Source organism: Bactrocera dorsalis, chromosome 1 (assembly GCF_023373825.1).
Source record: "Bactrocera dorsalis isolate Fly_Bdor chromosome 1, ASM2337382v1, whole genome shotgun sequence".
Classification (NCBI taxonomy): domain Eukaryota; kingdom Metazoa; phylum Arthropoda; class Insecta; order Diptera; family Tephritidae; genus Bactrocera; species Bactrocera dorsalis.
In genome coordinates, this window is record NC_064303.1 from 114,183,353 (window position 1) to 114,196,636 (window position 13,284).

Sequence of the window (13,284 nt, forward strand, 5' to 3'; positions counted from 1 at the left end):
TTCATATATTTCTATAACAATACTTTTCTCTAAAAGTATGTCAAACACTATATGGAAATAATAGTAATTAAAAATAGGAAATTTATAATAATTTAAAATGGCAACTTACTTGCTAATCTAAGGATACTTTCTGACAATTATTTCATTACAACTACAATTAAAAATTTTTCTTATGCGTGAAACAAATTAAATTCCATATCAGCCGAATACTTAGTACTCAAGTGCATACAAATAAATACGCATATTAACGCTTACATATTGACAACGTCAACAAAGGAGTCAACAGCAACATTTCAACAGCAATAATTGAGTGCAAAAACAATTTGCCACGCACTAGCATATCCACACAACACCCTTTACCCTCTTCTCTGGCGAGCGACGTCAACGCCAGCAGCAGAAGCATTTAGCCAGGAATATAACAACAATCCTCATTATAGAGCAAAGCTCCTACAATGGCGATATTGGCCTCCGAACGCACTTACAAACAAATATAACGTGGCACAAATTACGCTCAACTTAAGCAACGAGTGACAATAACAACAATGCATTACTGCATAGGAACATGTTGGAAATGTAATGGAACATTACACACTCAGCGCCACAATGAAATGTAAAATTTGAGTGAAACAGCGCGGTAAAGGTTTGGTCTAGACGGCTGCGTCGGAAGAAAAGAGCGTTGAAGTAATGTTCAAAAACCGCAACCGAAACGTTCACACTTCATAAATGCGACGAGTTTTTTTTTTCAATACGGAAAAACAAAATTTAAAAGAATTCCACAGCACACGCTCTCTCCACTCACACTCGCATGCTGGCTGCTTGCTGCGAAACGAGTCGGGCGTTTGGAAAAAATATGTCTGCTGCAGTGCGGACGAATGAGAGGCCAACACTCGTTACAATGCGCCGACATTTTTAATTGTGAATGAATTATTGCGAACAGGCTAGCAATCACCACCCGTTACCCCATGCTCCCCCCACAATTCCAACACAAAAATTCTGCGCCATTACTTCACGCAGCAGCAGCAGCGACACTGAAAACTCATCGCTCATTCGGCTGAACCGCAGAGAGCCAGCAATCAACGCATAATCATACGGCAATGTTGTGCATTTTAGCTTCGCGAGACGTCTTCAATTGCTTGGGGTTTTGTTGTTTTGTTGTACGGTACGGCCCACTCACGCGCCAACAACAGTTGCCACTTCTGAGCGGCGCTCTCGGCCTGTTTGGCCGTGCTTTTTGAAAAAGGCAAAAGGAATAAAACGGTTATGAACCAGTGATAAAATGTAAGATGAAAGTTCTACAACAGCAACAAACATTCGTGCTTAATCTACATATCTATAGAACGCGCTCGCTCTGACTTATGTGCAACGTAACACGGTGCATGTGTAGAGCGCCACTCACGTCAAACCATAGCTCGGCTTTTTTCTGCTCATTGCCTGTACGGACTTTTGTCGGTCTCTTGCTTCCAGCTCAAAGTAAACAACTTCATAAGCAAACGAATTCGAATTGGATTTTGCTCAACTCTGAGCGGACTTCACTTATTCTCTCCTATTTGACTCTTTGTTGGTGTCACGCCTGCCTGTGTTCCTGCAGCCACACCGCTCGCACCAACAGCCGATCACGCTAACTACCTACCCCGCAAACCAAGCAACAGCGTTGTTGCTACACTACCACTTGAGTTGTTGTTGCCGCTTTTAAGTCTCTAACCTCCCTTGAGCACATACATTTTTCCTCTTTCAGCACATCACTTTTCTCAGTCCATTTTTGTAGCCACCGTACCGTTTTTTCTAACATTCGTATTGGCATTGCCCCTGAGCAGTGCTGTATTGTTGTTGCCGCATTTTTTTCTCATTCCTACCTAAGCGTATGTGAGTTCGTACGCATGTGTGTGCGTGTGTAATTTTCTCAACCTACCAGATACATCGCCGCTCATACTGGTTTGCACAGCGGCTGCCACCATTCGCTAGCAGCAACAACAACAACAGCGCACCGTGGCTGACGGCCTGTCTGACTACTGCTGGCGAGTTGTGCACCTTTCCTTGCCGCAACAAGCAGTCAGTTCGTCGTCGTTTGCCTTTCATTGTGCACACACCCGTTTTCGTCGCTCCGTACACCGTGCATTCGCCGTCGCCGTTGACAAAGCGATTTTCAAGTGTTCTTCCTACCGCCTTCGTTTGCTTGTAGGAGAATTGTATTTGTGTACTTAGCGATTAAGTAGTTGCGAAGAAAACCATCTCACGAGCAGTTGAACGCGTCTTAAAGTGTGAACTCAGGGATCGCGAGATTTTGTTAAACGCAATCAAGTTAAAGAACACAAAGTGACACGACATTTACACAAGAAAAGTAAAAAATTGAAACAAAAACAAGAAATATTCGCGAATTAAAGTGAAAAATATAATAATTCCTCAAGCTTATAAATTGTTGTTCCAAAAATGTGCTGATACTCGCAGAAACAAGTGCGTTCCACCAGTGTTCATCACCGTTGGTACTTGAAACACTAACGTATATTATATACCACAAAAGAAAACTTCTGATCCGGCAGCCGCTTTAGGCGCTACACTATCAAAATTAATTTTTCTCACACATCATACGCCCAGGCTGCCAAGATGCTAGTTGGCTCCCATCCATATCTCTGCAACGGCGTATTGCCGCCAACGGTACCGAACGCGGCTGCTGCTGCTGCCGCCGCCGCTGCGGCTGCCGCGGCCGTGGCCAATTCGAATGCCAACAGTCCAAACCAGACCCAAACCACGGCAGCCAGTAAAAATGCCGCCGGTTCAGCGACCGACTTCTCGATAGCCGCGATAATGGCTAGAGAGGATGCCTCCAGCCGGGAGTCGTCAGTGCGCAGTGCAAGTAAGTAAAGTCGAATATTGATATAATAAATAAGCAGAATGCATAAACAGCTTTATGGTGTTGTTTTCGGAAGTCAGTCATTAGCAACTTCTAGGAATAATTTTATTATTAAATGTTCGGTAAGGTCCCTATCGAGTAAGCTGGCAATGTTATAAAATATCGGTTGGGATACATCTGAGTTTATTCTTGTATGTATGTGAACTTGTTGTTTTGTGATACTTCCGATAATATTGCCAAGAGATTAGTGTCCATAAATACTATAATCTGCAAAATATCCAGATTTAGTGAACTTATTCCGTGAATTGCCGACGGCTTTTTATTTTATGAATATACATAAGTCTGTCTGTGACTTTTGCAGATATATAGATAGAATAAAGTTTTCCACTCTTACACTGAAAAGCTTATGCTCACTTAGTTTTTTGTAAGACTCATTGATTGAAGTGGAGTATAAGTGGAGTATGTTCTTTGAGCTTTCCCTTAAATCTGCCCATAACTAATCTTTTGTTATATTACCCACATACATGAAGTTGTATTTATTACACTTAGAAATGTTTAGAAAATGTACTAAATTATATATATATAGTATGATCATTCACTTTATAATGTGGATCCCGAACTGAGAGATAGAAAGATATAAATTGAGATTTGCATCGCGACGTAAGGCCTATTATGCACTCACCTCTATCACAAGAACTAACATAAGCCCAGAACACTGATGTATTCCAGTTTACTGCTAAATGATGTTGAGTTCAAACACTAAGGAGCCTAACTTTTTGGGTATTGGTGGACTCTTTCAAATGCATTGCTGGCGTGAAGTGCTTTCTGCAAAAGGCTACAGCCTCTCTACAATTTTCACGGTGGTAGCTACTTGAGTTAATTACTCTTTTAATTTAATCATTCCAAGTAGAGATTACGGGAAACCCTGCAACTTCAAATAGTAATATATTTCCTCCTTAATTAGCTGCGAGAACGTATCTGCGTCCAAGTCTACCAAGCACCATCAATGACTTCCTCCACTGTTATTAAAACAGGAGCCTGTAATGTCAATATTTGTTTATCACGTCGTGATAATTTTCCCCACAAGTGTACATGGTAACGCGCTCATTTAATCATTGGCATTAGAAATGTTGATTGGCAAAAAGCGTTTATTGAATTCAAGTGCTCATTTTACACGCTGCAAAGTGTTAATATCCGCCAGTCAATCAGACATCCATGATAACAACAAAAAGCGGCTAGCCTACATGGTCAGTAGCACACACACACATACACAAAAGCAATTGCTGCAATTTTGTCGGTGCAACGGCGCACAGTTGCACATGTTTGCAGGCACCTTAATTGGTGCCTATGAGTAGTGTTAGCTCTAGCAAATCAATGGCTAGCGAGATGATTTGGTCAAACCAGCAGACAAATGCTGGCGAACAAAAAGAATCTTTGCATCTCTGAAAGACTTTTGAAACTTTTCTATTAAAGATCTTCTCAACTTCTTGTTTATAGTTTGTTATTAGTTTTGCTGCGGCGCTATAAACAAGCAGCTGACAAAAGTCCATAATTATGCTAATGACCTCAGCAAACACATTTAATTTCATCAAGTTTCCTATCAACGCAAGATTGTGCTTGTGTGTGTGTTCATACAATTTATTTTGTGCATATAGATTTAAACAAAAATATGAATATATTCTGCTTGTCTGTCGCTAATGTTTGTGTTAATTTGTGGCATATGCTTGGAAGCGCTGAGCGCTTGAATGTTAGCTGCCGGTTTCGGCATCGTTTTGTTTATATTTTAATAAAATATGCATATTGTTCATGCGGTTCAAGTTATACATTTGTATATTAAGCGGTTGATTAGCTCAATAATTAATAATATTATAATTTATTCGAATTGCTCACAGACGGACTTGGCTAATTGCATCGCCCAAGCTCATTTAGCATTTTAACACCTTTTGATTAAAAGCTAAAATCATATTAGCAATAAATTTCAAATTGCGATAAGCAATAAGAAAGCTAAACGATGAGCTGCTCTTCGAATGAAGCAAAACAAGTTAACTTAACTGAAAATCAAAAAGAGAAATGAGGCTTTGCCTAAAGTGGGCGAATATAACGCACACTCACTACAAAAGAGTCAGAGCTCGAAATATGGCAAATATTTCAAAATATAGGGAATTTCTCCATTTTTTCACTCATTTTTGAATAGCTGTAACTTGTTTTCAACTTCCCCGAATTTAATTTTTGATTACGACGAAGCTCAAAATCTCACCTTCCCAACAATATATAATATGACAAAATGTGATTCGTAGCACTGAAGATTTACGACTGCAATGACATCTATTGACAAAATACGAAAGAACTTTTTCGACTAACAAGTATCTATGAAATGATTTGAAAAAGTGGACAAGGACTGATTAATTATAGAGAAAATTCGAGCGTTTTCAGATTTGAAATTAATATTGCTAAAATATGGCTATAAAAACCAATAATTTTATTAGCAGAAATGTGAACCTATGTTAAAAATATAAATAATTTTTTCTAATTATAATTAATTTTCTTAATTTAATTAAATAATTAATTAATTTTTTTTTAATAATTGGATTATTTCGTTAGTTATTATATTTTACTAATTATAATTAATTTTTTTTAATTTACTTATAATTATAAATAATTAAATTATTTTATTAAAAATATTAACAAAACGATGCCGAAACCAGCAGTTACGACTATAATTATGATTAATTTTTTTAATAATTTAATTAATTATTCTAATTTTTTTAATAATACAATTATTTAATTAAATAAAAAAAATTAATATTAATTAATAACCATTTCAAGAAATAAAAAAAAATGTAATTAAAATTTTTTCCAAACCTTAAAAAGCTTGTAAAATATGCATTTATTTAGTGCGATTAAAAACTGTAATTTTCAAAAAAAAATTCTTCGTTATGAAGGCAATTTAGTTGAAATAAAAAGTAAATAAATCATAAACCGGATAATATTAAGATTGATCAAAATTTTAAACCCATGTTAAAGTCCTATTCAAATACTAAAAACTCCTCGCAACATTTGTTCACTTTGTACCTCAACAACAGCAATAACATACGCTTTTTTATACAAAGAAATAGTGTGTAAACTATAAGAACCGCCTGTGTTGACAAAGAAAAAGCTGAAATGCGCACTTTTGAACAGAGGTAAATCATGTCTCCAACTTTTTCTGCTCTAATGAACTTCACACCTTATAAAAATAGCAAAAACATCGGGCGTTATTCATTTACGCAACGTCCACAATGCCTTCGTGAAACCGCGTCCACAGTCGCCTATGCAAAAGCGGGCATAAAACGCACTTAACTCGCGCACACATGCAGTTTTGCAACATACAAAAACAAAACGAAAAATATGCGAAAACAATAATTATCATATAATATTTGTTGTTGTAGTATTTTTATGTCTGTTGTTGACGTTGCTTTTTACTGCTATAATTAATGTTATTTCATCTATGCAGTTATTGCGTTTTTATTGTTGCTGTTGCTGTTGCCGTTGCCAGTGCATTTAGCACAATTATAAATAATTGAAATTTATATGACAGCAACAAGTGCAGTTGGCTTGAAATGCTGCTACACTTGACAATTTACCAAGTAATTAAAAGCGGGTAATCATTACTTAACGCTGCATTGATTTTTCTGATTTTCTATACGTCGCCTATGCCTGAGTGTGCGTGTGTGTAATAAATGATATTTGTGTATATTTTCAAGCGAAAAAATATTTAACAAATAGTTTTTTGAATGTTCGACTATTAATTTATAATTATTAAAATATACGTGTTTTCATTGCTAACAACGAATTTAACGTTTTTTAAACTGCTTATGATTTTATAACGCCATTTACTCACTTTTCGTTTTTCTCTCTTCCCATTTGTAGGTCCCATCTCCGTCGAGGATGAGGTGGACGTGGATGTGGTCGATTGCAGCGACTCGGAGGAGGCACCACCGGCGAAAGTGCGCCGCCTGCATCACAGTAGCAGCCACAGCAATAACAACAACAGCAACAGCCACAACCATAATAACAGCAGCTCGTCGCAAAATCATCTAAACAGCAGCACAACCAGCAGCCAGGGCCGCTCCACACCGCCACAATCGCCCGGCTCCGACACGGAGGAGCGCCTGACCCCCGAACCTGTACAGAAGACACCAAAAATCGTCGGCTCCTGCAACTGTGATGAACTGAAGCCAGTGCAGTGTCATTTGGAGACAAAGGAGCTGTGGGATCGCTTCCATGAGCTGGGCACCGAGATGATTATCACCAAAACCGGCAGGTAGGTTCACGAAAAATACATTTTTGAAAGCATAATTTTACGAAAACATAAACTAGTATACTGTTTCGGGCAGCTAAGGCGTAACAATAGCTACATAGCTGGTGGTTAAGTGTCGCGGTTGGCTTCTCACACAGCCGCGGAGACATGTCCATAGTCCGAGCCATTTACATATTGTATGAGTGTTTATTACAAAGCTACGTTCAAGTGTATTTACAAATTGTACACTGGCGATCGGTTGTTGCATGTGTTTTGAGCAAACATGCAAATGCTGCATTAGTGCGGTTTACTGCCGCAACACGGGGGCACCGTCAGCGGCCGCCGTTGCAACGCTTGCACCAGCTGTAAAGCTGCAAATAGGCGACAATTCAGTCTGCGCGTTGCGCGGCAGCGTCATGTTGCGTTTGTGGCAATAAACACTCCACTAGACGTTGTTGTGTAGCAAATGGTTCCTAATTCCGGGGGGGGAATAAACTCCTTCGTTTCGTTTGCAGCATTTATTTGTATTTTCACTGCGCTTATTTGCTTTATTTTATAACAAATTACCTTGTAATGTGAGTAGATTAACGGCAACGGATAACAAGAAAAAAAACCAACAAAAAATACGATCAGAAGGCTACGTGGCGACGGGTTCGCATGTGGCAATACATTTTAATCCTTTTCTCTTTCGAATTAATACACCAGCAAATAGTAACGGCGGGAAAGTCACCGTAAGGACCCACCGCTGTGTGGTAAATGGTGCGCTAAAAGCATATTTCTTGTTAAACATTTTCGCGGCGGGAAGAAAGTATGCCCGAGTTGTGGCTCTGCGTAAGACTCTATTTGAAGGAGTCAACTTTTATCGTGGAAATGGTGGAAAAACAAGCAAAAACATAAATTACGCGTAATGAGGTGCCATAGGGAACGACAATTGATGTGTTGCAATGAACTTGCAACAATACTTCTAGCGCAATTTTAAACACAAATATTGGCCGCCAATGCTGGTGCACACATCTCCCACATTTTCATAAATGTTTCCAAGTAATATAAGAAACAAAACCTAATTTTCTGCAATTTTCTTCTAATAAAAACTGCAAAAGACAATTGAAGGTTTCGAACACCAGCACCTTCTGTTTCCCAGAAACTGTGTGTGGGTTCTTCGCAACCCGGATTGCAAAAAAGTGCCAACAGTTGGTGTGGCACACAAATGTCAGAATATGGAACAGGACGATGTGTTGGCTTCTACATGTTCCGAACAATCAATCTTGCCAACAATAATTGGCCAGTATGCTCTTAGCCGGATTGTGGAATGCTTAGGGCGTTGCAATTGTCAACAACAGCAAAAACAACAACAGACGCATTATTTTCCTTTTCAATTTCACTTTGCTCGCATTTTTTGCTTTTTGTTTTGCTTTATTTGTGTATTTCGCATTTTGATTTCCCGAAGACAGCAAACGACGCTAGGGGGTCGGTCGTGCGATTTTTATGTCCAAGTAGTTGTGTGCTGTCATAAAATGGATCTCTTTTTTCGCTGACCACACACGCAACGCATAAACCAGTTACACAAGCACAACAACAACTAGTGTGAATGTGTGCGTGTGTGGCAAATAGGAGCGCTGGTTGTTGTGCCACTAAGCAGGAAGCGAAAATCAACGCTGCTCTGCTGTACGCTGCTTCGGTGGCCATCGCTGCGGCAGAGCATGTGACAACCGCAGCCACGCAGGAGCGAAACAATGAGGCAACCACCGGCCACTTTCGGAAAACGCACACTGCGACGCAACTTGTTTATTGGCAACACGCAGTTAAACGCACACACACACGTACACAACCGCATGCAAATGTGCTGCTATGTTTCCTGCGCTCACATTTAATGATATTATAAAAATCACACCTAACAATCAGGGCGGTCCCGTAACGAATTCAACCATTCAATGCGCCGCTTCATCCCCTGTGATACGACGCACCGCGCCCTCACTCGCCAGCCCGACTGCGTCAGTTTCTGTATTTTTGTTATTGTCGCTTCAGTTATGTCATCTAGTGCATGAACACACACACACACACGCGCGTTCAAATTCAGCAAATCAGCTCAACCGTGTTGCCATGCTTGTTGTTTTTGTTATCTTTGGCTGCCTGCACTGTTAAGCCAAGTGTTTGTATGCGGTATTAGGACCATTAAAACCGCAGGATACTTGCCAGTTGTCATTGACTTCTTGGCGTGAAGGCAGACAAACACACAGCGCACAAATCGTGAACAAAGAACGCACAACAACAGCAACAACAATAACAAAGTGGCTTGTAGAAAAAAACGCCTCAATTGAGTTTGTTTACAGCAAACAAAGGTGTGAGGCATAATGGAAACACAAACAGCGCAAAGCAATGGAGAAAATCGCCGTAAGATGGTTAAGAGTAACAAGGGGACAAAGCAGAGTGCAGCGGGCTGTGTAATGAGCAAGGCGAGGTTGTGTGGCTGTGCGTAGGGGGAAAGGATTTAAGGCATAAATTTAAGGATTTTCGCGCAGACAAACAGGCATAGCAGCCACCATTTAGGCCTTTCACAGACAGTGTGGCAACCTGCGGTGCCAGCGACTTGGGCGACTTTGCCCACACATTTCGATTTTATCGCCTAGGCACCAAGGCTTATGCCGCGCTCAAGCGAATACGAATACATTACTCGGCAATAAAAATCACAGCACTGCGCTGCTATAAAACATAGTCATATCTTTAGCGTATTTGTGCATGTGTATGTGCGTATATCATATTCTCGACACAAAAGCGATTTTTCATAATTGTGCATGTTTCATTAATTCTTTATTTACTTTTTTCTTTTTTTCCTAGGCGGATGTTCCCCACCGTACGCGTCAGCTTCTCTGGTCCGCTGCGACAGATCCAGCCTGCCGACCGTTACGCCGTGCTACTCGATATCATACCAATGGACTCGAAGCGTTATCGCTATGCGTACCATCGCTCGGCTTGGCTAGTCGCCGGCAAGGCTGATCCCGCACCGCCAGCGCGTCTCTATGCACATCCGGATAGTCCATTCAGCTGCGAGGCGCTGCGCAAACAGGTTATCTCCTTCGAGAAGGTGAAACTAACTAATAATGAAATGGATAAGAATGGACAGGTGAGTGTTGTGCTGAATCACTACAAAATCTATATATATACTTATGAATAGTTGAATAGTATCTTGTTGCTGGCTGACATATGCGAGTGTTGTTGTGCTGTTATAGCAAAATAAAAGTGCTGTCTCCAACACCGCACAGAAAACAGACGTTCAAAAAATTGAATAATAAAATAAAGCAGAATATAATTTGTAGGGAAAATTCAATAATTCGCAGTGTAAATATCCACATTTCATTAAAAGTAGTGTAAGCGAATGCAGACATGCTTAAATACTTGCTGCATTTCAAAAAGCGAATTTAAATTTTTGTGTTTCACAAACCAAATAAAGCGCCATTGCTGTTTTTGCACTGTCTGCAACCCCTTCCCTCAAACGACCATTTTATTTCCTCTACTTGTTCGCTGTTGAGTGTTTCTCCAACAAGCCAATTCAGCTACACACAGGCCACAGTGCTCTGTGTAGAGTTAAAAACGCGCATGCGCGCTCTCAAACAACGGGAAATAATAAAACAGCACAACAATTCTTACCACCAACTTACATGCGATACTCCTTGCACAAATACAATACTAACTTTCCAAAATGTTTTTGCTTTTGCTTCCAGATTGTTTTGAACTCAATGCACCGCTATCAACCGCGCATTCACTTGGTGCGCCTCAGCCATGGCCAAAGCATTCCAACAAACCCCAAGGAATTGCAGGAACTCGACCACAAAACCTACGTTTTTCCCGAAACCGTCTTCACGGCAGTCACCGCATACCAAAACCAACTCATCACCAAACTGAAAATCGACTCAAATCCCTTCGCCAAAGGTTTCCGCGATTCGTCACGCCTCACCGACTTCGATCGCGATCCCATGGAAGCTTTGTTGCTGGAACAGCAACTGCGCTCACCGCTGCGTCTCTTCCCCGACCCGCTGATGCAACAATTTGCCGCACAGCAAGGCGTCGATCCCACCTCGATGGCGATTTTCGAAAAGGCCCGCCAGCATCTGCAAATGTTCGGCGGCAACTCGCCGTACGCTCAGCTGATGATGCCACAAATGTATGCACAGCAGGCGCCACCACCGCCCGGTCTCGGCGCATTCCATATGTTCCAACAGCAATGGCCACAACTGACGGCGGGCTTCCTAGCCAGTGCCAATCAACAAGCGGCCGCCGCCCAAGCTGCCGCCGTACAGGCGCAAGCACAAGCGCAGGCCCAAGCACAGGCGGCCGCTGCAGCGGCTGCAGCCAACCGCACCCCACCACCACCGCCAACGGCATCCACACCATCGTCAACCTCTTCGGGCGGTTCGCCTTCGCCCGATATGCGGCCGCGCCAATTCCAACGCTTCAGCCCCTACCAAGTGCCCCAACAACAACAACAGGCGATGTCTATGCCACCGCAAACACGCAGTCCACACAATTAAAGTGTTGAGTGAAGTTCAATTTTCGTTGTTGTTATTGTCATTAGTGTGCCGAAATCAGTATTATGGGGAAATCAACGACTCAAGCTCAAGCTGCGGAGTTCGTAAGCTAGTGAAGGAAATCGTTAAATTATTGTATTTGTAATTTATTATTATCATTGTTTAAGTAGTTAATTAGAATTGAAAAATTCGCTTTTTGTTGCTTTGTGCGGGTGTCATCGAACGCTCATGACCACGGTTGCATTGTGGGGATCGGGTACAACTGGTATGAGTCAGCTTCGTTAACTCGGGTTTTGTAAATTTTGTTTTCTAAATCATATCGAGTCTTGTGCAAATGTTTTATGTAGACATTATGGCGAACATGTGGCGCCCACCCTGCAGTCGGACGTGTTACCTTGTAAATTATAATTTCCTTCTATTGCCTAAGCTATTTGTAAGTTTCTGCGGAATATGTTGTTCGTTCAAAAACGTATCTCAGTGTGTTTAGAAATATGGGCGTGGCGCGTCCACGCTCTTCTATAAGTTATAATCAAACAAATATTCATGAAAATGTGTGTATAACTGCTTTACAGCTGCTTAACGGTATTGTAACTACTACAAGTATAGAGGTATTGAGTAATGTTAATTAAGTAAATTAAATTTAGTTGCTTAATTGACAAATACAACAAAAGCAAAGTGTTTATGTGTACATTATGTAAGCTTCTAAGTAAATGAAAATAAATATAAAGTAATTCCGTATAGAAAAAATGCAAAAACAACATAAATGTGGATCCAAGCCCATTCAAAACCAAATCAAACCGAATAAAAAATCATTAAATCATTAAAAAATATTTTGAAAATAAGTGTGTTATTTAAAATTGAAAATCTATAACAATGAGTTGAGTTTTTCTTATATCTGCAAAATCCCAAGATGAAGATTAAAATTAAGCTATTGGCTACTTGACTTTCTCCATTCCCATTCTCTTATTTTTATAGCTGCAATCTTCCCAGCAAATTCAAATTCATCAATTCTCAAATAATTTTTGTAAAAACTACGAGCGGATCAATGTAATGCTGCTTACTCTATAGGAAATTTGTACCACTGTAAACGAAATATTGGGTCGTCGAAAAAGTCTTTTCGTATTTCTATTTTTTATTTTTTATACAAACGCTTCAAAATATGGCGAATTTCTTCATTATTTTCACTAATTTTTGAAAAGCTGTAACTTTTCTTCAACTTTCCCGAATTTTTTTGGTTTAATGAAGCTTAAAATCTCACATTAAGCCTAGCTTTGAGTAACAAATAAAGGCCCGTGCTACATTATAACCAGACTTTATTAATGACTAAATGAAGCTTTATTTCATTTTATCCAAAATTTCCTTACTGGGCTTGCGCTCAACTTCATTCCGTTTCCAATTGCTGAAATTGAATACATTACAAATACGAATGTACATAAGTATGTATGTATGAGTGAGTATCCAATTTATACAGCTTGATCTCGAAGCCATCCATCAACACATCGTAAAAATCTGATATCTGTGAAAGAGCTGCGGAGAGTTGGCGCACAAAGGGCAACTACTCTGCCACCAACGGCACCATTTGGCATAGGCAGCCTTCAAAGGGGGTACGGCACCAGGGCTGATTAGCGTGTCGA

The 13,284-nt window shown here is 40.3% G+C and overlaps 1 protein-coding gene across 1 annotated transcript; it reads left to right on the forward strand.

The window, feature by feature from the left end:
* The first annotated feature begins 2,003 nt into the window (after positions 1 to 2,003).
* LOC105229220 (T-box protein H15) lies at positions 2,004 to 12,480 on the forward strand. Its single transcript, XM_011209342.4, has 4 exons — positions 2,004 to 2,851; positions 6,758 to 7,151; positions 9,963 to 10,248; positions 10,847 to 12,480. The coding sequence occupies exons 1-4, from the start codon at positions 2,602 to 2,604 to the stop codon at positions 11,651 to 11,653; spliced, it is 1,737 nt and encodes a 578-aa protein (XP_011207644.2). The 5' UTR covers positions 2,004 to 2,601; the 3' UTR covers positions 11,654 to 12,480.
* Positions 12,481 to 13,284: the final 804 nt, after the last annotated feature.

Coding starts and splice junctions, on each gene's coding strand:
- LOC105229220 (XM_011209342.4), top strand. CDS start 2,602: ATGCTAGTTGGCTCCCATCCATATCTCTGCAACGGCGTATTGCCGCCA. Junction 2,852..6,757: donor GTCGTCAGTGCGCAGTGCAA/GTAAGTAAAGTC, acceptor TCCCATTTGTAG/GTCCCATCTCCGTCGAGGAT. Junction 7,152..9,962: donor ATTATCACCAAAACCGGCAG/GTAGGTTCACGA, acceptor TTTTTTTCCTAG/GCGGATGTTCCCCACCGTAC.